This window comes from Herpailurus yagouaroundi, unplaced genomic scaffold (assembly GCF_014898765.1).
Source record: "Herpailurus yagouaroundi ecotype Mexico unplaced genomic scaffold, PumYag 28, whole genome shotgun sequence".
Lineage (NCBI taxonomy): Eukaryota > Metazoa > Chordata > Mammalia > Carnivora > Felidae > Herpailurus > Herpailurus yagouaroundi.
In genome coordinates this window covers 20,899,712-20,926,465 of record NW_024412376.1, presented here as the reverse complement: position 1 = coordinate 20,926,465, position 26,754 = coordinate 20,899,712, and the positions used below count along the sequence as shown (strand labels likewise).

At 37.7% G+C, this 26,754-nt stretch overlaps 1 protein-coding gene across 7 annotated transcripts in view; it reads right to left on the bottom strand.

The window, feature by feature from the left end:
• NEK1 (NIMA related kinase 1) overlaps positions 1-26,754 on the bottom strand; it is a 239,119-nt gene that overhangs the window by 206,707 nt on the left and 5,658 nt on the right. For all 7 annotated transcript variants that reach the window (XM_040470858.1, XM_040470824.1, XM_040470831.1 and 4 more), the window contains exons 3-5: positions 21,717-21,865; positions 21,194-21,290; positions 3,760-3,857 (exon numbers count right to left, since the gene is read on the bottom strand). In XM_040470858.1, coding sequence (XP_040326792.1) covers positions 3,760-3,857; positions 21,194-21,290; positions 21,717-21,833 — 312 coding nt within the window. In that variant the 5' untranslated portion in view covers positions 21,834-21,865. The remainder of the gene's footprint in view (positions 1-3,759; positions 3,858-21,193; positions 21,291-21,716; positions 21,866-26,754) is intronic.

Here is a 26,754-nt window from a genome sequence, read left to right as displayed (position 1 = left end):
ACCAAAGCAATCTATTAATTCAATGCAATCCCTATCAAAGTAACACTAGCATTTTTCACAGAGCCAGAACAAACAATCCTAAATTTGTATGGAACCGGAAAAGACCCTGAATAGCCAAAGCAATCTTGAAAAAGAAAACCAAAGCAGGAGGCATCACAATCCCAGACTTCAAGACATATTACAAAACTGTAATCATCAAGACAGTATGGTACTGGCACAAGAACAGACACTTGGATCAATGGAACAGAATACAGAACCCAGAAATGGACCCACAAACATATGGCCAACTAATCTTTGACAAAGCAGGAAAGAATATCCAATGGAATAAGGACAGTCTCTTCAGCAAATGGTGCTGGGAAAACTGGACAGCAACATGCAGAAGAATGAACCTGGACCACTTCCTCACACCATACACAAAAAGACACTCAAAATGGATGAAAGACCTAAATGTAAGATAGGAAGCCATCAAAATTCTCGACGAGAAAGCAGGCAAAAACTTCTTTGATCTTGGCCGCAGCAACATCTTACTCAACACATATCCGGAGGCAAGGGAAACAGAAGCAAAAATGAACCATTGGGACCTCATCAAAATAAAAAGCTTCTGCATAGTGAAGGAAACAGTCAGCAAAACTAAAAGGCAACCAACAGAATGGGAGAAGATATCTGCAAATGACCTATGAGATAATGGGTTAGTACCCAAAATGTAAAAGAACTTATGAAACGCAATACCCAAAAAACAAATAATTCAGTGTAGATATGGGCAAAGGATATGAATAGACACTTCTCTAAAGAAGACATCTAGATGGCCAACAGATGCATGAAAAAATGCTCAGCAACATTCATCATCAGGGAAATACTAATCAAAACCACAATGAGATCCCACCTTACACCTGTCAGAATGGCTAACATTAACAACTCAGGCAACAACAGATGTTGGTGAGGATGCAGAGAAAGAGGATCTCTTTTGCACTGCTGGTGAGAATGCAAACTGGTGCAGTCACTCTGGAAAACAGTATGGAGGTTCCTCAAAAAACTAAAAATAGAACCACCCTACGACTCAGAAACTACACTACTAGGTATTAACCCAAGGGATACAGGTGTGCTGTTTCAAAGGGGCACATGCACCCCAATGTTTATAGCAGCGCTATCAACAATAGCCCAAGTATGGAAAGAGCCCAAATGTCCATCGACAGATGAATGGATAAAGATTATGTGGTGTACACACACACAATGGAGTATTACACAGCAATCAAAAAGAATGGAATCTTGCCACTTGCAACTACGTGGATGGAACTAGAGGGTACTAGGATGGAACTAGGGGCTAAGTGAAGGCAAAGAAAGACAAATAAATGACTTCAGTCATATGAGGAATTTAAGATACTAAACAGATGAACATAAGGGAAGGGAAGTAAAAATAATACAGAAACATGGAGGGGGACAAAACATAAGAGACTCTTAAATATACAGAACAGAGGGTTGCTGGAGGGCTTGTGGGAGGGAGAGATGGGCTAAATGGATAAGGGGCTTAAGGAATCTACCCCTGAAATCATTGTTGCACTATATGCTAACTAATGTGGACGTAAATTAAACAATAAATAAATTTTAAAAAATTAAAATTAAAAAATTAAAAATATAAGACCATGATATCCACTTTGAAAAAATACAGAGAGACATTCATTACAGATACTGAAATAGCTGCCTAAAGAAACAAAAAGCATAGGCTTTGCTGGAATGGGATATAATGTAGCTATTAAAACAAATATAATTGATCAACATGGACAAACATGTGACAATAATCAAGATAATTTTTTAACACAGCCTGTATTTTTTCCCTTGTATTATAAATAACATTTCCCTTGCTTTCTAAATATTTTTTTAATTTGAGTATAGTTGATACACACTGTTGCATTAGCTTCAGGTGTACAACATAGTGATTTGATAAGTTTGTATGTTTACAAACGTAGCTATCATCTATCTCCATACATTGCCATTACAATATCACTGACTCTATTCCTCATGTTGTGCCTTTTATTGCAGTAACTTATTCATTCTACAACTGGAAGCCCCTATCACCCACTGCTTCTTACCCATCTTGCCAAACATCCCTCCCCTTGCCACTGCTGCCACTGCTGGCAACCAGCAGTTTGTCTATTTATAAGTTTATAAGTTGGGTACTCAAGGTAATTGTTAAGTGACAAAAGCAAGATAGAGTATGCAATGTATAATATTCCATGTCTGAATATCTGTGTCTTGATGTATATATGTACATGTGCAAGTATGAAAAAGAAAATTTGGAAAAAGACACCTAAAAACGTAGTAATCTTCAGGGATGGAACAGTGGGCAAAGAATTATTTCCATTTCTGAACCTTTTAATAATTTTACAATTTAAGCCTGTAAACAAATATTTAATAATATTAATAATATTATTATTACAAATATTAATTATTATAACAAATTAATTATTATAACAAAATTAATTATTATAACAAATATTAATAATAATAATATAATATTATATTATATAATAATATAATAATAACTCTGGAGTTAGATACTAGTAAGTTCAAACACTAACTATACAATTTGGGACAAGCTACTTAACGTGTTAGATTTCTTATCTATTAAATAAACTACACAATTCATGGGGGATTATAAAGTTTAAAAGAGACAAAAAATATAACATTCCTAGCACAAGGCTCTCCCCATTTCCTTTTGTAAAAGCACATAATAAAAATTAAGAATGGGTGATAATGAGAACTGCAATAGAAATTTAGAGAAGGAAAAGATCACAGATTAGAGGCTTGTGGAAAATCAAAGGAAAGCCTGGGACTTGAGCTGAACTGTAATAAAAAAAAAGGTAGAATATTAATAATAGAGAGTTGGCAAGAAAGTATTACCAAAATAAAAGAAATAATAAATACACAGGAAAAATGAGATATATAAACGTGTCCTTAACACAAATAGTGCCAAACAGGGAATAAATGATCAATAAATATTTGTTAAATGAGAAGGGGTGCATATTAGAGAATACTAGAAAAAAAAATAAGATGGGGTGCCTGCATGGCTCAGTCAGTTAAGCGTCTGATTTCCCCTCAGGTCATGATCTCACAGTTTGTGGATTCGAGCCCGACGTCGCGCTCTGTGCTGACAGCTCAGAACCTGGAGCCTGCTTCCGATTCTGTGTCTCCCTCTCTCTCTGCTCCTTACCCACTTACGCTTTGTCTCTCAAAAATGAATAAACATTAGGAAAAAAAAAAAAAAGACTGCTCAGGTAGGATAGGGTCATATTTTAGAGATGTCTGAGGTCAAAACAGATATTAGATTGAATGTAGTTGCCAATGCAAGGCCTCCAGAGCTACAATTACTTAGGAAAGCCACATTGTAGGAAAATATGGTCTGGTAGCAGCAAGCCAAATTGACAGAATATAAAATAATTAGTCATAATGAATAATTAAGTTATATACATAAATATATGCATTTATACACACACACGCAAAGGATATAAATATATTACAAATATAATAATAATATTATAGACAAGAAATGAGATGGGGAACTAATAGAAACTAATTAGAACAGACAGGGAACTAATAGAAACTAGAACAGAAATGTGACTGAAATATTAGAATTTCAATACAAAACTGTCCTAATAATTACAATTAAGCATTTGTACTTACAAATAAATACACATATAAATAAACTTCGAATTGCTTCTCAATAATCAGGAGTAAGAGTCAATCTCCTACATGCTAACTCACCTGATCCTCTTGAAACAAAATGCCTTTCTGAGCATTAATTCGTTTAAACAGATCGCCTCCTTCACAGTAATCCATCACTATGTAGAGAGAACCATTTTCTACAAAATATAAACATTACATTTCATTTTTTAAAATGTATGTCAAAAGTATAGCTAAAGGTACTCAAGGGTTTACTAAAATGCAGCAATTAATTATGTTCTACTAAAAACCAGAACCATCTTCAAAAGAACTGGAGTGCAAAATCTGGTTATACAGATTGTATAATAACCTGGGTTAACAGGCAGCTCCACCATTAAAGATTTTCTACTACGAATACAGCATCTTACTGAACAGCAGTATCCACGTTGGTCTAAACATCTCTGGAACACAGACAAAATGCAGGCAAACATACTTGCTTTCATTTAATAGATATATTTTCTTAAACATCTATAAAAACATGTTTTTCTACCAATTTGTCAAAGATGGATTATAACTTAGTTTCTAATTGACCGTTACTTTTCAGCTTTGTTTCATCCACTTAATCAATTACTTACTAAATATCAGATGTTGCAATGAATTCTGAGGACTCAACAGTGAGTAAGATTGTACTCTCTTGGAGTTTTCTTTGATTTTATTGCTCTTTTTAAAAATTGTATATAATGTGTGAACATGAAAATAGGGCATTATCTTATTCCCCTTTATGACTCAGTCCACAGGAAAAGAGATTTCTGTGACTCTACCTACGTCTAGTCTAGACAGGACTAGAAGAACACTTCTCATCCTTCCCTCCATCTTTAGTCTTATGTAAGAGTATCACTATGCTTATTCTGCCCAGATTAGAGAGTAGCTGATATCACTTGTAACATTTACTAAGCTACTACTTACTAGTGAGACTACTGCAACTCAAAGAACAGTTTTCATTTCTTTTACTCTTCTGTGCTTACAGCCTTATTTCCATCAGTACTTGCATCTTGCACCTTGTGGTAGTGTTCTTGTTACCATACCTCCTTTTGATAAACCGTTTTTAACGTGCCATGGATTGGGAATCTATATGACTGAGCTAATTAAGAATCTGTAGGGGCGCCTGGGTGGCTCAGTCGGTTAAGCGTCCGACTTTAGCTCAGGTCACGATCTCGCGGTCCAAGAGTTCGAGCCCCGCATTGGGCTCTGTGCTGACTGCTCAGAGCCTGGAGCCTGTTTCAGATTCTGTGTTTCCCTCTCTCCCTGACACTCCCCTGTTCATGCTCTGTCTCAAAAATAAATAAATTTTAAAAAAATAAAAAAAAAAAAAAGAATCTGTATAATTCATGGGGACTTCTAAGAAATCCTGGCCTCACCTCTTCCCATGGATAGAAGTAGGTAACAGCCACATCAATGTAAATAATACAGAAAATGACTGGAAGACTGGCAGGACAGACTCTCCACAGCTAAATGTAGGGAAGAGGCCACATAGGAAGGTGAAGACATGGTCAGGAGCTAAAAGGACCTGTGGGACTGACTAATGTGGGGAGTGGTGGGAGGACACCCATGGTTTGGAGAGGGGGGAAGAAACAGACCCTTACACCAGGCACAGGAAACCCTCACGGGGAAGATGAATCCCCCATAACATTTGGCATTGAAAACAACAGGGGCATAATTTCACACAATCTAACAATCAGTGGGGCTTAACACCGGAACATTAAAAATCAGCATGCTGGGCTCTAGGAAAACAAAACAGCAATAGGATACTGTCACCACCCTTAAACAGAGACCACAACAAATAGCCCAGCAGAGATGCAAAACAGATGCAGCACTTTGAAAAATGTCTGGGGCATAAAGAAGAGTGGTTTATTAATCTCAGAGTTGTGCAAGCAGGGCAAGGATGTTGGGAGACTTCTCCAGGAGCAGAAGAATTGGCAGGCACCACAATACTGCCCTGTCCAGCAGTGTAGGCACATGGATACTTATAAGAAACCAGTATAGTGCCAATACTCTCCACCTAGCCTGCTAATGGTGCAACCTGCCCCACATTCCACAGGCATATCCTCTCCAGCCAGGCATTATACCAGTCATCCTCCAACAGCAGACCCATGCACACCTTGCTAACACCCTACACCCTGCACCCACATTCTCCTGTGGACCTTTACCTTTCAATATGCCTCTGGGAGAGCCCATCCAAAGAGATACCATAAGACTGGCAGGCTGAAAGGAGCCCCAAAAGGGACTAGCACCCCTCCAAAGTGACTCATGCCTGAGGGGCAGACAGCCAGTCCGACGGCACCCCAGCAGTGGGCTGGGAGCAGACACCTGGTCTGACTATAGGCCCTGCCCACCAATGAAAGCTTCTCAGGAGAAAACAAAGGGACAGCGCCTTGCATTTTGGTGTTACTGCATTGCTAGTAACTGCCTGGTCTGACTCAACCCAAGCCCAAGACAGCCCCAGACCAGCCCATCAACAACACAGAGTCCAAACCCTGCCTATGAGAGGCAAAGAGAGCCACTGCAGACAACTGAATTAAAGGTAAATGCCACTCAGCCACAATAGCAGAGCATATATATCACACATAGGAGACACCCCTGAAGTGCCATGTTCTGGAGAACAGGGGACATTGAATTACAGGGCACTATAAGACCTCTTTTTCCTAAAGCCACTACTTTCAAGAGCCAAAAATGCAGCTGACTTTCCTAAAAAAGAAATAGACACAGAATTAGAACATATGAGGAGACAGAGGAATATGTCTCAAATGAAAGAACAGGATGAAAATCATAGCAAGAGAACTAAGAGGCATGGAAATAAGTAATATACCTAACAGAGAATTTAAAGTAATGATCATAAGGATGGGGGCGCCTGGGTGGCCCAATTGGTTGAGCATCTTACTCTTGATTTCAGATCAGGTCATGATCTCAGGGTTGTAGGATCGAGCCCTGCATCAGGCTCCACACAGAGCGTACAGTGTGCTTAAGATTCTCTCTCTCTCAATGCCCCTCTCCCCAACTTGCACATGCATGCTCTCTAAAATATAAATTAACAAGTAAATAATAACCATAAGGATATTATTCACTGGACTTGAGAAAACAGTGGACCTCAGTGAGACTCCTAACATCGAGATAAAAAACATAAAAAAAGAATGAATCAGAGATTAAGGACTCTATAACTGAAATAAAAAATGTACTCGATATAATAAATAGTAGACTAAAGGAAGCAGAGGAATGGATCAGCAACCAGGAGGACAGAGGAATGGAAAGCAATCAAGCCGAAGGGGAGAGAGAAAAAATAATAAAAATTGACTTCAGGGCACCTGGGTGGCTCAGCTGGTTAAGCATCCAACTTCAGCTCAGGTAATGATCTCATGGCTTGTGGGTTCAACCCCACGGTCAGGCTCTGTGCCAACAGCTCAGAGCCTGAAGCCCAGTTCAGATTCTTAACTCTGTCTCTCTCTGCCCCTCCCCCTGCTCACACTCTCTCTCAAAAATAAATAAATATAAAAAAAAATTTTTTTAAATAGACTTGGGAACTCAGTGACACCATCAAGGATAATTAATAATTCACATCATAGTGATTCCAGAAGAGAGAGAAAAGGAGTCAGAAAATGTATTTGAAGATAAAATAGCTGCAAACTTCCCTAATCTGGGAAAAGAAACAGAAATCCACATCCAGGAGACACAGCCCCCAACAAAGTCAATGTAAGAAGGTCCACACCAAGGGGTGCCTGAGTGGCTCAGTCAGTTAAGCATCTGACTTCAGCTCAGGTCATGATCTCGCAGTTTGTGAGTTCGAGCTCCACATCAAGCTCTGTGCTGACAGCTCGGAGCCTGGAGCCTGCTTTGGATTCTGTTTCCCTCTCTTCCTGCCCTTCTCTTGCTGATGCTTGCGCTCTCTCCCTCTCTCTCAAAAATAAATAAACATTAAAAAAAAAAAGGTCCACACCAAGACAGACAGTAATTAAAATGGCAAAAAGTAGTGATAAGAAGAGAATTTTAAAAACAGCAAGAGAAGATACTTAAGTACATAAGAAACCTCATAAGGCTATCAGTGCATTTTTTCAACAGAAACTTTGCAGGCCAAAGGGAGTGGCATAATATATTCAAAGTGCTGAAAGAAAAATACCCGCAGCCAAGAATACTCCATGCAGTAAGGCTATCATCAGAACAGAAGGACAGGTGAAGAGTTTCTGAGACAAACAAAAATTAAAGAAAGTCTTAACCACTAAACCAGCTCTACAAAAAATGTTAGAGGGGACTCTCTGAGTAGAAAGAAAAGACCTTAACTATGAGTAAGAAAAATGGACACAAAAAAGCAGCAAAATAAATATATGTGTAAAAATCAGTGAAAGGTTTCACAAAATAAAAGGATGTAAAATATGACACCATATACCTAAAACGTGGGGGAGAGGGAGAGTAAAGAATGTGTTCAAACTGAAGCAGCCATCAAGTTAATATAGACTGCTATATGAATAGGATTTTATATACAAACATAATAGTAACCACAAATCAAAAACCAGTAGCAGATAAGCAAAATATAAAGAGAAAGGAATCCAAGTATATTACTAAGAAAGCCAACAAACCATGAGAGAAGAGAGCAACAGAAGCAAGAAACACAGAAGAACTACAAAAACTATCATAAAACAAGTAACAAGATGGCAATAATTATATACCTATCAATAATTATTCTGAATGTAAATGGGCTAAACACTCCAATCAAAAACACAGAGTCATGGAATGGATAAAAAAGTAAGAACCATCTATATGGTGCCTACAAGAGACTCATTTAAGACCTAAATGCACAAGCAGATTGTGAAAGGATGGAAAGCATTTATCATGCAAATGGAACTGAACAGAAAGCTGGGGTAGCAATACTTCTAATCAGACAAACTAGATTTTTAAAACAAAGAGTATAACAAGAGACAAAGAAGGACACTACATAATCATAAAGGAAATAATCCAACAAGAAAACATAACAATTGTAAATATTTATGCACTCAACATGAAAGCAACCAAATACAGAAAGCAGCTATAAAATATAAAACATAAAGGAAGTAATCAATAGTAATATAAAAATAGTAGGGGACTTTAACACTGCACTTAAATCAATGGACAGATCATCCAAAGAGAAAATAAAAATGGAAACAGTGGCTTTGAATGACACACTGGACCAGATGGATCTAATAGATATATTCAAAATATCCCATCCAAACAGCAGAATACACGTTCAAGTGCCCATAGAACACACTCCAGAAAAGATCACATATTAGGCCACAAAACATGTCTCAACAAATTCAGAAAAATCAAAATCATACGATTCATATATTCTGACTACAAACCTAAGAAACGAGAAATCAACCACAAAGAAAATATCCGGCAAGAACACAACTACATGAAGATTAAATAACAAGCTACTAAACAACGAATGGGTTAACCAAGAAATCAAAGAGGAAATCAAAAAATACATAAAGACAAATGAAATTTAGTACACAATGGTCCAATATCTTTGGGATGCAGCAAAAAACTGCTCTAAGAGGGAAGTTCAAACCAATATAGACCTACATCAAAAAGCAAAAATAATCTCAAATAAGCAACCTCACCCTACACCCAAAGGAGCTAGAAAAAAAAGGAACAAAACCTAAATACAGTAGAATGAAAGAAATAATAAAGATTAGAGCAGAAATAAATGAAATAGAAACTAAAAAAAAAAAAAAAAAACAGAACAGACTAATGAAACCAGATGTTGGTATTTTGAAAGTACCAACAAAATTGATAAACCTTTAGCCAGACTCATCAAAAAAAGAGAGGGCTCAAGTAGGCAAAATCAGAAATGAAAGAAGGGAAATTAACAACCAACACCACAGAAATACAAAGGATTGTAAAAGAATATTATGAAAAATTACATGCCAACATATGGACAATCCAGAAGAAACAGAAAAATTCCTAAAACCATATAACCTCCCAAAACTGAATCAGGAAGAAACAGAAAGTTTGAACAGACCAATTACCAGTAATGAAATTGAATCAGCAATTAAAAAAAACAAACAAACAAAAAAAAAAACCTCCCAGCAAACAAAAGTCCAGGACCAGACAGCTTCACAGGTGAATTCTACCAAACATTTAAGGAAGAGGGAATACCTATGCTTCCAAACTATTCCAAAAACAGAAGAGGAAGGAAAACCCAGATTCATTCTATGAGGCCAGCATTACCCTGACACCAAAACCAGATAAAGACACTACAGAGGCACCTGCATGGCTCAACTGGTTGAGCTTAGGCCATGACCCCATGCTTTGGGGGTTCGAGCCCTGCATTGGGCTTTCTGACGTCAGGGTGAAGCCTGCTTCAGATCCTCTGGCCCCCCCCCCCCCCCCCCCCCCCCCCCTGCTCACTCTCTCAAAAATAAACCTCTTTAAAAAAAAAAAAGAGGGGCGCCTGGGTGGCTTGGTCGGTTGGGCGTCCGACTTCGGCTCAGGTCATGATCTCACAGTCCGTGGGTTCGAGCCCCGCGTCGGGCTCTGTGCTGACAGCTCAGAGCCTGGAGCCTGTTTCAGATTCTGTGACTCCCTCTCTCTCTGCCCCTCCCCTGTTCATGCTCTGTCTCTCTCTGTCTCAAAAATAAATAATAAAACGTTTAAAAAAAAAAAAAAAAGACACCATGGGGCGCCTGGGTGGCTCAGTCGGTTAAGCGGCCAACTTCGGCTCAGGTCATGATCACGCGGTTTGTGAGTTCAAGCCCCGCGTCAGGCTCTGTGCTGACAGCTCAGAGCCTGGAGCCTGCTTCGGATTCTGTGTCTCCCTCTCTCTGACCCTCCCCGTTCATGCTCTGTCTAAAAAATAAATAAACGTTAAAAAAATTAAAAAAAAAAAAAGACACTACAAAAAGAGAAAACTACAGGCCACTATCTCTGATGAACAAAGATACAAAAGTCCTCAACAAATATTAGCAAACTGAATCCAACAATACACTGAAAAATTATTCACCATGATCAAGTGGAATTTATCCCTAGGATGCAAGAGTGGTTTGACATTTGCAAATCAAGTAATGTGATATATCAACAAAGGAAAGTATAAAAACCATACGATTATTTCAATAGGTGCAGAAAAAGCATTTCACAAAGTACATCATCAATTTATGATAAAACCCTCAACAAAGCAGGTCTAGAGGGAACATACTGCAACGTAATAAAGGCCATATATGAAAGACCCACAGCTAATATAATACTCAGTGGTGAAAAATAGAGCTTTTCCCCCAAGGTCAAGAAGAAGACAAGGATGTCTACTCTCACCACTTTTATTCAACATAGTACTGGAAGTCCTAGCTACAGCAATCACACAAGATAAAGGAATAAAAGGCATCCAAACTGGTAAGGAAAAAATAAAACTCACTATTTGTAGATAGCAGGATCCTATACATAGAAAACCTAAAAGACCACCAAAAAACTACTAGAACTAATAAATGAATTCAAGAAGGTCATGGGATACAAAATCAATGTAGAGAAATCCATTGCATTTATATACACTGATAATGAAATAGCAGAAAGAGAACTTAAGAAAACGATTCCATTTACAAATGCACCCAAAACAATAAAGTACCTAGGAATAAACTTAACCAAGAGGGTGAAAGACCTATACTCTGATAATTACAAAGCACTGATGAAAAAAACTTGAAGACACAAAAAAATGGAAAGATATTCCATGTTCAAGGACTGGAAGAACAAAAAATGTTAAAATGTACATACTACCCAAAACAATCTACAGATTTAATGCAATCCCTATCAAAATACCAACAGCATTTTTCACAGAATTAGAACAATCCTAAAATTTTGTATGAAACCTCAAAACATGCCAAAGGGCAAAAGCAATCTTGAAAAAGAACAAAACTGGAAGTATCACAATCTCAGATTTCGAGATCTACTACAAAGATGTAGCAATCAAAACAGTATGGTACTGGAGCGCCTGGGTGGCGCAGTCGGTTAAGCGTCCGACTTCAGCCAGGTCACAATCTCGCGGTCCGTGAGTTTGAGCCCCGCGTCAGGCTCTGGGCTGATGGCTCGGAGCCTGGAGCCTGTTTCTGATTCTGTGTCTCCCTCTCTCTCTGCCCCTCCCCCGTTCATGCTCTGTCTCTCTCTGTCCCAAAAATAAATAAAAACGTTGAAAAAAAAATTAAAAAAAAAAAAAAAAAACAGTATGGTACTGGCACAAAAACAGACACATACATTAGTAGAAAAGAAGAGAGGGGCGCCTGGGTGGCTCAGTCAGTTAAGCGTCCGACTTCAGCTCAGGTCACGATCGCACGGTCCATGAGTTCGAGCCCCGCGTCGGGCTCTGGGCTGATGGCTCAGAGCCTGGAGCCTGCTTCCGGTTCTGTATCTCCCTCTCTCTCTGCCCCTCCCCCGTTCATGCTCTGTCTCTCTCTGTCTCAAAAATAAATAAACGTTAAAAACAATTTAAAAAAAAAGAAAAGAAAAGAAGAGAGAGCCCAGAAATAAATCCATCATTATATGGTCAATTTCTCTTTGACAAAAGAGGCAAGAATATGCAATTGGCAAAAGTCTCTTCAACAAAAGATGATGGGAAAACTGGACAGCTACATGAAAATGAATAAAACTGAACCACTTTCTTACATCATACACAAAAATACACTCAAAATGGCTTAAGGAACTAAATGTGAGACCTGAAACCATAAAAACCTTAGAAGAGAGCACAGACAGTAATTTCTCTGATACCAGCTGTAGCAACATATTTCCAGATCTGTGTCCTGATCCAAGGGAAACAAAAGCAAAAATTAATGACTGGGACTACATCAAAATTGTATTTAATGCTGCAATAAACATAGGGGTGCACAGCAAAGGAAACAATCAACAAAACTAAAAGGCAACCTTCAGAATGGGAGAAGATATTTGCAAATGACATATCTGATAAACATTATCCAAAATATATAAAGAACTTACATAACTCACCATCAAAAAAACCAAATAATCCAATTCAAAATGGCAGAAGACATGAACAGGCCTTTCTTCAAAGAAGACATACAGATTGCCAACAGACACATGAAAAGATGCTCAACATCACTCATCATCAGAGAAATGAAAATCAAAACCACAATGAGATACCGCCTCACACCTGTCAGAATGGCTAGAATCAAAAACACAGGAACATCTGGGTGTCTCAGTCGGTTGAGCATCCGACTTCGGCTCAGGTCACAATCTCACGGCTCATGAGTTTGAGCCCCACACTGGGCTCTGTGCTGACTGCTCAGAGCCAGGAGCCTGCTTCAGATTTAGTGTCTCCTTCTCTCTCTGCCCCTCCTCTGCTCACGCTCTCTCTCTCCTTGAAATATATAAAAAAAAAATTTTTTTTAAACACAATAAACAAGTGTTGGTGAGGATATAGAGAAAAGGGAACCCTCATGCACTGTTGGTGGGAATGAAAACTGGTACAGCCACTCTGGAAAACAGTATAGAAGTGCCTCAAAAAATTAAAATAGAACTACCATATGATTCAGTAAGTCCCCTACTGAGTATTTACCCAAAAAATACAAAAACACTAATTTAAAAAGATGCATACACCCCTATGTTTATTGCAGCATTAAGTACAATAGGCCAAATTATGGAAGCAGTCCAAGTGTCCATCAATAGATGAATGGATAAAAAAGATGTGTGTATAAATAAATATATATATATACACACACACATATATATACACACATACATAGATCTATACACATATGTATGTATATCTGTATACATACATATACATACACAAACATATATATACACATACACAAACACATAAACCTCTATATACATACACAAATGTATACACACACACACATATTCCATGTGATGGAATATTACTTAGGCACAAAAAAGAATAAGATTTTTGGGACGCCTGGGTGGTTCAGTCAGTTAAGCATCCAACTCTTGATTTCAGCTCAGGTGTGATCTCAGGGTTCATGAGATCGAGCCCTGCATTGGGCTCTGCACTGGCAGCACGGAATCTGTTTGGGATTCTCTCTCTCCTTCTCTCTCTGCCCCTTCCCCACTTGCACACGTGAACCATTTCTCTCAAAATAAATAAACTTAAAAAAAAAAAAAAAGAATAAGACCTTGCAATTCGCAACAATGTGGATGGATCTAGAGAGTATAATGCTAGTGAAATAAGTCACAGAGAAACAAATACCATATTTTCACTCATATGTGAAATTTAAGAAACAAAACAAAGAAAAGAAGGAGACAAACCAAAATACAGATTCTTAACTAGAGAACAAATTGATGGTTACCAGAAGGGAGGTGGGTGGGGTGATGGGTGAAACAGGTGAAGGAGAGCAAGAGTACATTTATCTTGATGAGCACTGAGTAATGTAGAGAATTGTTGAATCACTATACTGCACTCCTGAAACTAATACAACACTATATTAAACACTATATGTACAGCAATTAAAATTAAAACTAAATAAATAAAAGAATCTGTATAACTCTTTATGAATGACATCAAATAAACATATAAGATACCACAATGTGAATAAAAAAACAAAAGCCCCAAAAAATGTGCAATCCATTATTTGTAAAGAGATATGTATAGGATGTTAACATTTATATAGCATTAAAAAAGCAATAAATCATGTACAGTATGCTACCACTTGTATATGCTTTATATTAATGTTTCAAATATTTCTGAAATACAAGATAGTGGTAACAATGGTTAAACCCAAAGAAGTAAAACAGGTGGCTCAAAGATAGGAATAAAGGGCAAACTTTTTATTGTTACAGAACATGGGAATTTTGTGCCAGATGCATGTATCAAAAACCAAACTATCAAAAGAAAAAAAAAGGTGAAAATGTGTATATATGTGTGTGAGAGACAGAGAAGGTTAAACAGGCCCTGAGAAAGGGATGGAGGAGAAGCGATTCTAAAATAAAATGTTTAGGGTGACCTGCGTGGCTCAGTCAGTTAAGCTTCTGACTTCGGCTCAGATGGTGATCTCAGTTTGTGAGCTTGAGCCCTGCATCGGGCTCTGCACCGTCCAGAGCCTGCCTAGGATTCTCTCTCGCCCCTTCTCTGCCCCTCCTCCACTTTCCTTCTCTGTCTCTCTCTCTCTCCCTCCCCCACTTCAAATAAATAAATAAATAAACTTAAAAGATACTTGTGAAGTAAAATGTTTAAGCTCTAGGACATAAACTGTAATATTTTCTGCTGCTTATAATACATCTATTATTAATTTTGGGATAAATACTACTTAAAACGTAAGGTCAACAGAAAAGCCTTTTTTCCACAAGGGACGTACTGATCTGTTTTGTATTTCTTCAAACATTCAAACATCCAAGTGTCCACTATGTGCCAGGCACTTTGCACAAGATGCTAGGGATACAGAAATATAATTCCCACCATTATCGCCAATGGGCTCACACAATAATGGAGAAACACACTCTGAAACTCATAAAAACCACCAACACATAAAATGCTTGAAGTTGGAGCAAAAAGACTATAAGACAAGTGACTAAGCCTCAATGCATGTTAGAAAATGACTAAGAGAGGGGCGCCTGGGTGGCTCAGTCGGTTGGGCGGCCGACTTCGGCCCAGGTCATGATCTCGCGGTCCGTGAGTTCGAGCCCCGCGTCGGGCTCTGTGCTGACTGCTCAGAGCCTGGAGCCTGTTTCAGATTCTGTGTCTCCCTCTCTTTCTGACCCTCTCCCGTTCATGCTCTGTCTCTCCCTGTCTCAAAAATAAATAAAACGTTTAAAAAAAAAAAAAAGAAAAAAGAAAATGACTAAGAGTTTAACAAAAACATAGTAATGAGGATACGAACCACAACCAACAAGCAAAGCATGCACTTAACTGACTAACTCGATTGCTAATTATAACCCTCTTCTCCTTCATTACTCCTCAACTGAGAAGCTGAAAAAAAATCCCAGATTTTCTCATTTCGAGTATCCCCTACAGCTAGAGTGGTCACTGACCCAGTTTTGGCCAATAAGACGTAAGAGGAAATCTGAACAATGGCTTCTAAAAAAGCATTTGTTTACCTTATTAAATGAACAAATTTAAGAACACCTGCTGGTACTGCCTCCCTCTTTCAGCCTTAGATGAAAACATCTGCCTAAATTCCAAGAGCCATCTTGGGACAAGGTGAAAAGCATTAGGCTGAAAAACTTAGACTAAGAATGCAGAAGAGAAGAGCCTGAATCTTGGTAACACCCCTAAGCTACCAGACATGCCCTGTTATAGGACTGCTTATGTTTGAGACTTCGTGTTAGGTGAGTTAATTAAATATCTTTTCCACTTAAGCCAATACTGGTTAGATTCTCTATTACCTGCAGCAAAAAGTAATCCAAATTTAGCCTCAAAGAAAAGCTTTTTTCAAGTAGACACAGAAGTTAGATTTTGGCAGCACCAGTGAGGAACAAACTGAATACTAACACCTATAACCAAGTATGATATTGAAAAGCTGCCATTAGAGCCTGGAACCTGCTTCTGATTCTGTGTCTCCCTCTCTCTCTGCCCCTCCCCCGTTCATGCTCTGTCTCTCTCTGTCCCAAAAATAAATAAATGTTGAAAAAAAAAAAAAAAGAAAAGCTGCCATTAAAGATATAAAAATTACTTCAGAAACAGTAAGACATAAAACTTGAGGATAAAAATCACAGAATGTAGGAAAATAAAAATAACAAAATTAAAAGGTGATAGCTACAGACAAGCAAAAACACAGAGCAGTACATAAATACCTGAGTAAAATGTATAATCCAGATACCCAAGTATACAGTAATACAAAATAATCCCTCACTTTCTCAATGATTAAAATTTTACTTTATAAATTTAGGGATGTAAAGTGTATACTTATGATATGTAGTATTATAATCCAGTTATATATTTATATGCCTGGAAATACTATTTTCTCCCCACTCACATGTCTTACAGAATAATTTTATCCAAACATTTCACATCTGTCTTCAATATAGGCGTCTTTGATTGATTCTTCTATAAGTTTTTCCAATACACATGGCCTTCATTTTTCCTTTTAAGTTAAATTGAAGACAGCACTTTTTTTTTAAGTTTATTTATTTTGAGAGAAAGAGAGAGCAGGGGAGGGGTAGAGAGGGAGGGAGAGAGAGAATCTCAAGCAGGCTCCACATTCTCAGCACAGAGTCTAACTCTGGGCTAGATCTCAAGAACCATGAGATCATAACCTGAGCCAAAATGAAAGGTCAGACGCTTAACTGACTGAGCCACGCAGGCACCCCAAAGACAGCAATTTTTAAAATCTGTTTATGTTGTCAATGCAATTTTTTCTATGCCCTAAATTCCCATATGCATAATGTTGGGACTTAAAAAAAAAAAAAATCACACTGGTGGTCTTATTTGTATGATTGTCACAACAGAACCATACTGCCTTTTAAGTGACTTTATAAGATTTACTTACAATGGCATCTAACAATGACATCAATATTTCATTTCTTTGATGCCTCTTTTGTTTTTAACATTTTTTATTTATTTTTGAGACAGAGAGACAGAGAGAGAGAGAGAGAGAGAGAGAGAGAGCGCGCAAGTGAGGGAGGGGCAGAGAGAGAGGGAGACACAGAATCCAAAGCAGACTCCAGGCTCTGAGCTTGTCAGCACAGAGCCCGATGCAGGGCCCAAACCTACCAACTGTGAGATGACCTGAGCCAAAGTCGGACGCTTAACTGACTGAGCCACCCAGGCGCCCCTAAAATTGACGGATTTTAAATGTTTGCATATATAAGTTATTTTTAATCATTTTAGAGAACAACATTTGTATTTTAGAGCTTCTAAAAGCTTTTACTGAAACTACAGAGGTTCAAATAACTACATGGATTACAATGAGATCATTCAAGTAAGGTAGAAATATATATGAATCACCAGATAAAACTGTATCATATAAATTATAGAATGAATTATAAGCCAAGGTTGGAAAGTGAGAGAGACACAGGAACTCTTACTTCCTTTAGTCTAACAATTCAACTCCTACAGAAATACTATGATAGTACACAGACACCTGTACAAGGATATTCAGTGCAACATTATCTGCAATAGTGAAAAACTAAAAACAACCTAAGTGTCCCTAACAGAAAACTGGCTAAATAAACTGTGATAGAACCATACAATGCACACAATGGGATATGCTGCCATTGTTATAAGAAAGTTATAAAGAATGTGGTGCATCAATACATAATGACATGGAAAGAAATCTATGAGATATAAAGTGAAATGAGCAAGATGCAGAAATAGATAATATCACCCCACTTGTTTCTAAATGTTAAAAACTGTATGTATATGTTTGTTCCAGAAACTACAATAAAGAAACACTGAATTCATAACACTGACTATTTACCCCTAGGGGAATGGGAAAGAAGACGGAGTGAGAGGAACAGAGAATTTAGGCTCGTGCCAGCTGTACTTTTTGAATGTTTACCATGAGCATGTATTCCTTTAAAATTAAATAGCAGTATTAGGGATGTGTGGATGGCTCAGTCAGTAGAGCATCTGACTTCGGCTCAGGTCATGAATTCACAGATGGTGAGTTCGAGCCCCACGTCAGGCTCTGTGCTAACAGCTCAGAGCCTGGAGCCTGCCTCGGATCCTGTGTTTCCTTCTCTCTCTGTTGCTCCTCTGCTTGCTCTCTCTCTCTCAAAAATAAATAAAGATTAACAAATAATAATAAATAAAATTAAATAGTATTAGAAGAAAACAACCTTATTTAAAGAATGTGCTACCTCTTGACTCATTTAGATGTTTCTATGTGAAGCATTCTATATAACTACAAAACACCCACTAGACTATTTGTTGACATATATTCAAACCTTTTATTTGAAATATTAAAATTCTGGGGGCGCCTGGGTGGCGCAGTCGGTTAAGCGTCCGACTTCAGCCAGGTCACGATCTCGCGGTCCGTGAGTTTGAGCCCCGCGTCAGGCTCTGGGCTGATGGCTCGGAGCCTGGAGCCTGTTTCCGATTCTGTGTCTCCCTCTCTCTCTGCCCCTCCCCCGTTCATGCTCTGTCTCTCTCTGTCCCAAAAATAAATAAACGTTGAAATATTAAAATTCTGGTAATGAAAGAGAAATTAAACTAAAGGAGAAGGATAAAGATAAAGGAAATTCAGGTTCATGGGAAGGAGAAGATGGTTAACACTGTACCCTTTCACTTGTATAAATCCTCACTTCACTGCCATCATAAATAAATGAACTGAGTACCTTATGATATGTGTTAATTGATCCCTATCTTTTTAAGTATGTTCTCCTTTAGTACGTACCATGTTAATTTGGGAACAAGGATACTTTTGCTCTAATTCAGACTCTGAAACTGGTATGCGATTTGACCCTGAAACAAACATTTAAACTACCTACTACTTTCGATCTAAATTATCTTTCTGTTAAGAATCACTGTGCTGGCTGAAGTGCTGAATTGTGATTAGGGGAAACTGTGTTTCTGAAACACAATAAAGGCAAGGAAGGCTATTACTGGAACCCAATGGATTTGTTAAGGTTCCTCTTTTCCTCTCTTGCCAAATAGCCATATTTAATGAAAAACTGCAAAAAATATAGGACTTTCAAACACTTAGATCCTGCAGTGATCATGGTTTGAGTTATTCCACTTGGCAAAACAGACCACACCCAGCCAAGATGCTGCAGAGGGCAAAGGAGGACAAGGAATTGGTTGAGGAAGGAGAAAAAAACTATGATTATAAATTTAGGACTCAAGCAACAGAAAATCAGGAGCTGAAGTAGCTTTTTTTTGGTTTTTTTTTTTTTCGTCTTTTCAACCCATTTCCTTAAATAAACAGTAGTGTTGTTAACTAAAAAATAAATACATACATATATACACAAATAATCTTTGTTTTATAATTTATAGGGATTTATGATAACAATGGGAAAGACTTCCAAAGGACTTCAACAAACCATCTTCACCTGCCTTTAGAGAAGCTCTGCTTTATCTTAGCTCCTGCACTACCAAATATATATTTCCAAAAACAGCATTATAGCTATGACATTTCAAGAACCTGAGAACACGGTCAACATACCTCAGTATCACAATAATGAGGTATACTAGCACACAAGTGATTAGGATACTTTCTAAAGACCACCACATTTTCTTAGTGGCAGTAGTGGTAGTAAAGGAAGCTTTGTTTTTTTTTTTTTTTTTTTCAACGTTTATTTATTTTTGGGACAGAGAGACACAGAGCATGAACGGGGGAGGGGCAGAGAGAGAGGGAGACACAGAATCAGAAACAGGCTCCAGGCTCTGAGCCATCAGCCCAGAGCCTGATGCGGGGCTCGAACTCACAGACCGCGAGATCATGACCTGGCTGAAGTCGGACACTTAACCGACTGCGCCACCCAGGCGCCCCAAAGGAAGCTTTGTTTAAAATGACATGTTACTGGGGCGCCTGGGTGGCGCAGTCGGTTAAGCGGCCAATCGGCTCAGGTCATGATTTCGCAGCCTGTGAGTTCAAGCCCCGTGTCGGGCTCTGTGCTGACAGCTCAGAGCCTGGAGCCTGTTTCAGATTCTGTGTCTCCCTCTCTCTGACCCTCCCCCGTTCATGCTCTGTCTCTCTCTGTCTCAAAAATAAATAAACGTTAAAAAAAATTTTTTTTAATAAAAAATAAAATGACATGTTACTGTTTTTGCTTTGTCCAGATTCTTAAATTTAACCACATTGCTTCTTTTTAAGCAATCACAGTACCAGTGAGGCAATATAAAATTACACACAGACAATGTGGTGTTAGTGTTAGGTAGAAGAGACAGGAGCAGTGGAAGTAATGCCCTGAGACAGAGTCCCAAGTCCTTAAAGGAGAAAGACAAGGACAAGAACTAGAGGCAAGGACAATGACAGATAAGCCACACATTAAAAGCCCTGGGGCACAACAACCTCACCTTCAGGCTTCCAAGACCTTGGGGTGTTCTCCTCCTTTCCTCTACCACCTCTGCCCAGGGTAACCCCTAGAGTTATTACAATGCATTTGCATTGATGTACTGCCCTGCCCTGGAGAAGGGCTGCCTTGAGTTTCAGGTACAAATCCCAGTAGGCTCAAAAACTACCCCTCTCAATCCGTGGGAGGAGTTTCCTATTAGAGACCACCCCACTGTATGTCACTGTGCCTCCCAAACCAGAGAGACCCAATAGCATCCAATCCCAAAACAACCTATGGTAGATTCTACCAGCTCTCCCACCTGGTAGAGTGTACTTTTGCTTTAATAAACTGCTTTGTGCTTGTTACTTCCCTCCTGGCTGTCTTTATTCTAGCAAGTATCGCACGTAAATCTCCTTGTGGGGAATCCAAGGACCAAGACCTCCATTCACACAATGCAGACTCTCCCACTGGTAACATTAGTATTATCCTAGAATCAAGCTGATACTCATATACATATGTATGGAAGCAAAAATTATATGCTTTTCTTCCTGAAAATACATTAGAAGGAAAATATCCAAAAGTTGTCACGTGGCTTAGTTCTTTTGAACTCTTGCAAAATTTATCTGACCTTCAAATGATTCTCTATACTGGACAATATTTGGATGCTTCATGTTTGCCAACACTGCAACTTCTCTCCGTGACTCTTCCCTTTCTTTATTGGACATCTTAAATGGGAGAGAAAAAGAAAACATTAAATTAAACCATCAATAAACAATCTAAAAGTCCATCAGTAAGAGAGTGGTTAAAATATAACAGTACCAATAAAGCACAGTCCAAATAACAAAATAAAGACAGAAGTTAAAGAGAATGAGTTGAATCCACAAGTCAAAACATTTTAAGATATTCAAACTAGGTTAAGTTACACAACAGCAGGTATTGTATTTTTTTAAACACACACATAAACACAAGCACACATCACAGAAAAAAATATGAAAGGATATACAGACTATTCTGAAATTAGTGGTTCTCTTTGGGATTATGGCAGCCTTTCACTTTGGGTTATGCACTGCCATGTTTGTTTTTGTTCTCTAATGGTGAGCCCTACTGAAACCAGACTATTAGTTGAATAACCAAAGAAAAAAAATACTTACTCTTGAGATGTTAATTTCCTTGATAACATATTGTCTGTCATCTTCTGTAGATTTAACAAGAATAGCTTTTCCAAATGAACCTTCTCCAATCTTCTGTAGTCTAATATACTTCTCCATGGTTCTTTTTCTAAGGCATCTTAACAGATATACTAGACATTAAAGAAAAGTAACAGTTAACAGAGATAAAGCATGTCTTCCATAACAATTATGTCAAATTCAATTCTAATTCCTTAGTGACTTGCTTACTTTAAAAAAAGATACTTAAAATCTTAAAATTAAATTAACTTTATCTCAATTTTACTCATACAACCTAGTTATAGTTCAAAAGAGAAAAACAGTGACATTTCAATGTTATAAGAATGCTTTGCAAAGTCAAACACTGTATATACTTAACGTACAGAGACAAAATTTTTCCTATGTGAGTTAATTAGCAGCATTATTTTATTATCTCCAATAAGAATGCATTTCCCAAAATTATTTCATTCTCTCTTATTAGACATTAAATTATTTACATTGTTTGTTATTATAGAAAAACTTTAAAATTTCTGTACATACATTTTTATGTACTTATTATAAGGATTTCCTTGGGATAAATTATTAGTTCAAAGAATATGCACATGTTAAAATTTTGAAACATAGAGCTTAAATGTTTTACAGAAATGTTATTTTTTTTTTCCTAAGAAATAGAGAGCACACAAGTGCAGGAGATGGGTGGAAAGGGAGAGAGAATCTCAAGCAAGCTCCATGCCCAGCACAGAGTATGACAGGGGACTTGATACCACAATCCTGAAGGCATGACTGGAGCCAAAACCAACAGCCGGATGTTCAAGACTGAGCCACTCAGGCACCCCTACTAATATTTTAACCAGCAGTGTACAAAAGTACCTCTTCCTAGATACCCTTTTAACACCGGTTATTATTTATTAAAATCTCTGAGAAGCCATAAAGGATAGTAGTTAATGAGCACTAAAACTTTAAGTTGGGGAGCCTGAATTTACATCCTGACTTTATCACTTTTTTATTATGTGACATTGGACAAGTTACTCAGCTTTATGTGTCTCAGTTTGCTCATCTGTAAAATGTGGATAACAATTGTACATACTTACAGAACTACTGGGAGGATTAGTTAATTTCAGTATTCTATTGTAGAATAATGCCTGACACATAGTGAGCACTGTCACTGTTGTTACTGTTACTCATTACATTCAACAGGGAAATGGTGTCTCATTTTTATTTGAATTTCTGCTGCTTATCAGTTAATTTGAAAAATTCTTCCACATTTATTGAACATTTGTATTTCTTCTTTTTTGAACTACTCATTCATGTTTTGTTCGTTTTCTACTGGAATAGTCTTTTTATTAATTTGTAAAAGTCCCTTTTTAATGAAGATGTTAGCCCTCTCCATCATAAATATTTTTTCCTTATATGCTATCTGCCTTTCTATTTTATTTACATATAAAAATTTATTTTGATATTATTTTGATATTAATTAAACATGTTATTAATCTTCGTATTTCTGCCTTTGGTATCATAATTAGACCCTTACCATACCAAGGTACCTGACTAGGGTCATTAGTAACTTTAGTAATAGTAATTTCAGGAAAGTGATGGGTGGGACGGAAGCCAGAGTCCAATCCTAGTTGGCAAAAGCTTAAAAAAAGTCAAAGGGAAGGAGGACGGAAAGAGAGTGAAATGGTCACAATCATTAGCACAGTCTATTGGCAAGATTACCCCAAATTATAGTAAATTAATTCACTGTATTAATTTAAAACTAATAAATACTTAATTTATCTAACTTGTTCTTTTCTATGTCTATTCACATCAAGCAGGCCTTCAATGTAGGATTCCCTTCTAGGAGAAAATGGCCTTGTCATGAAGACCACATAAATATTTCTGTGACAGTTTACCATATTTCTCATGATAAATTAACAAATCCATGTTCTCATTTCATCCATCAATACTAAATTTGTTTAATTTTACTTTGCCTCTAAAATATGATCCAATCTCCTTAAATGACAAAATTTATATTCAGGACCTGTAAGACTAAAGTCCAGAACCCAGCCTCTGGTAAAATCAATGGGATAATTATGCCTGAGGAACTTCTGTGGGAAAGAGCCTTCTTCTATCGTAGAAAACACTACAACCACATTACATTTCAAACTTTCTGTAAGATATGACAAGGCTTTTAGCAACTTTAAGAAAAATAGGAAATTAACTATTACAATAACTATATAGTATCATCAGTGAGTTAAAGAAGTCACTCCAAACATACTCTCAAGTCCAAGATGGTTAACTGGCATAATATAATGGCTATCTGGGCACCAGCCAGAATTTAATGATTTCTCCCAGACATGAATATATTATATTACCATGCTATTTAGGAAAAAATAGCAAGATAAACTCATCTTAGAAAACTAAATTTCACAAATCAAATTACATTAAATAATAACCATATAATGAGATTATTTCACAACCATCATTATTCTGTGACTGCTGCCAAGAAAGAGAAACAAAATTAGTCAATTTGGCTCTGCCTCAAAATTCAGTTGCCAATTCCTTTCCAGGGACCACACTGATGAGACAGAAGTTCCAAGAGTCCCTAGTACCACACCCTACTGCCTACCACATTCCTGAGCACTGTGGTTCTGACAACTCACTGTAGGAGAATCTGCTGCTCCTGCTAGTGAAGAACGATGATTCTAATTGCCAGCAAATACTGTCAAGTGCAGAAAGCTTTCTGAACAATAAAAGGCTCGTGGTCAATGGATTTCAGAGCAACTCACAACTCCTTCTTTTCTGCAGAGTCTACACTAAACTACTGTTGTACACTGGAGGAAGGGGAAAACATGAAAAGATAGAGTACTTTCGGTGCCTTACAACATGTTTAACCAAGCTACTTATTTCCTAGTCATGAGACTTCTCGGCTGCATTAAAATCCTAAAATTTTTTTCAAACTAAACGAAAAAGAATTAAAAAATGTACAATAGGCTTACACATCCAAAATCATCATAATGTATAACTGAAGGACCATCATAATCGTGTTCTAATTTCATATTTGTAATACACCGAAATTACAAATGTTTGTCCTTTCTGTGCTTCAGCTTCCAACATCAAATGAAAATCACAATACCAACTTGACACTATTCTTAAAGTCTCTAACAATTATATCAATGTAATCTCTATAATATATACCTGATATTAAAGATATTCAAAGCATAAAATCAAAGATGTTTTTGATATTTGAGCTTTCCAAAGAGTTATGTGATATAACAAATAAAATGATGGATCTGGAAAAACTATGTGACCAAAAGCAAACCACCTGATTTCTCTGCAACTTGTTTCCTTCATCTAAAAACACTAACAATTTAGGGCACCTGGTGTGGCTCAGTCAGTTGTATGTCCAACTTTGGTTCAGGTCATGATCTCACGGCTCATGAGTTCAAGCCCTGCGTCAGGCTCTGTGCTGACACCTCAGAGCCTGGAGCCTGTTTCAGATTCTGTGCCTCCCTCTCTCTCTGCTCCTCCCCATCTCTGTCTGTCTCTCTCTCTCAAAAATAAATAAACATTTTTAAAAACTAAAAAAAGATAAATAAAAACACTAACAATTTAAAGATAATACTACCTTAAGGGCCCTACCAACTTTACTAGTCTATAATTCAAAGAAAATTAAAAAGTAGGTCACAAAATAGTACACTTCAACATTGTTTAGAATTGTACCATTAGCCACAAACAGTAGGAATGACAGAGAAATGCAGCCAAAGTCTTTCCTTCAGAGAAATCAAAAAACACAAGAGTAATTTCTTCAGCCTGTATCTTTAAAAAGTCAAAAAATAAATTACAATTTGGAGTTAAACATATCAAACTGAACATACATATTTACCTCTACTTCTTTCCCAGACCTAACACAACTTTAAATGGATCAAAATGGCAGAACAGGAGAGAAAATAACAGCAATAAATTTCTGGCAGCTGACAAACACATGAACAAGCAGCAACCAACTTAGGAAACTAGAGAAAGTTGTACTGTAACCCAGCAGGGGGAAAGAAGTCAATTTCCACTACAAATTAGCTCAATAACAGGAAGAAAAAGGTGCCTCTGTGAGGCAGGATAATACCAGAACTAAAACAGGATTGGTTGAAAGGCTGTGTAATAGCATGAGACACACAGTTTGCCTCCTCCACCTCACCTAATCAGGTGACCACCCCTCTCTCATGCCGGCAAAAGACTATAGATGTCTCTAGATTAGGGATACCAACACAGCTGAGAATGGTACCATCCATGATGTGGGAGATTAAGTGAAGGTCTACATAATAAATGGTACCAGCCATGATTCTGTAGCTTGTATCAGACCATCCTACCTCCAAAAATAACCAAAATACTGAGTAAAATATATAAAACAACAGACAGGAATTGAGGGGCTATAATCATTGAGAGGTGGGAAAATGCTAATAAGTTCCACATTCACCCCAGCCTTCTCCCTAGAGACATTTTCCAAACTGTGACGTAGCACCATGGAGCTTAAGTAGAAAGCACCAATCCTATTGAGCTAAGGAGAAGAGAGGCCAGAGTTTAAGGCTGCCAAAATCCTGGAGAGAAGGAAAAAGAATAGAAAAAGCCCCAAATTCTGCATATAAATTCCTCTCCTGTCAGTTAGCCCATTCCCAAGTTGTGCATACTCAGAGCAAGATTAAAACAGACTAGTCCTAACAAAGCCTAACACCAATTTTGATAGGATAAAAGACAGTAATCTGCTAATACTCCCATCAGCCTGTCAGAAAACATAACAAATTTTTTGGAAGATACATGTTCCAGAGTTTCTATGACTTTTCATTCACAACATCCAGTACCCAGTCAAAAATTATGAGGCGTGGGGCACCTATGTGCCTTAGTGGGTTGAACAGCTGACTCTTGATTTCAGTTCAGCTCATGATCCCAGGGTTGTGGGATGGAGCTCCGCATCAGGCTCCATGCTTATGCAGAGCATGGAGCCTGCTTACGACTCTCTCTCTCTCTCTCTCTCTCTCTCTCTCTCTCTCTC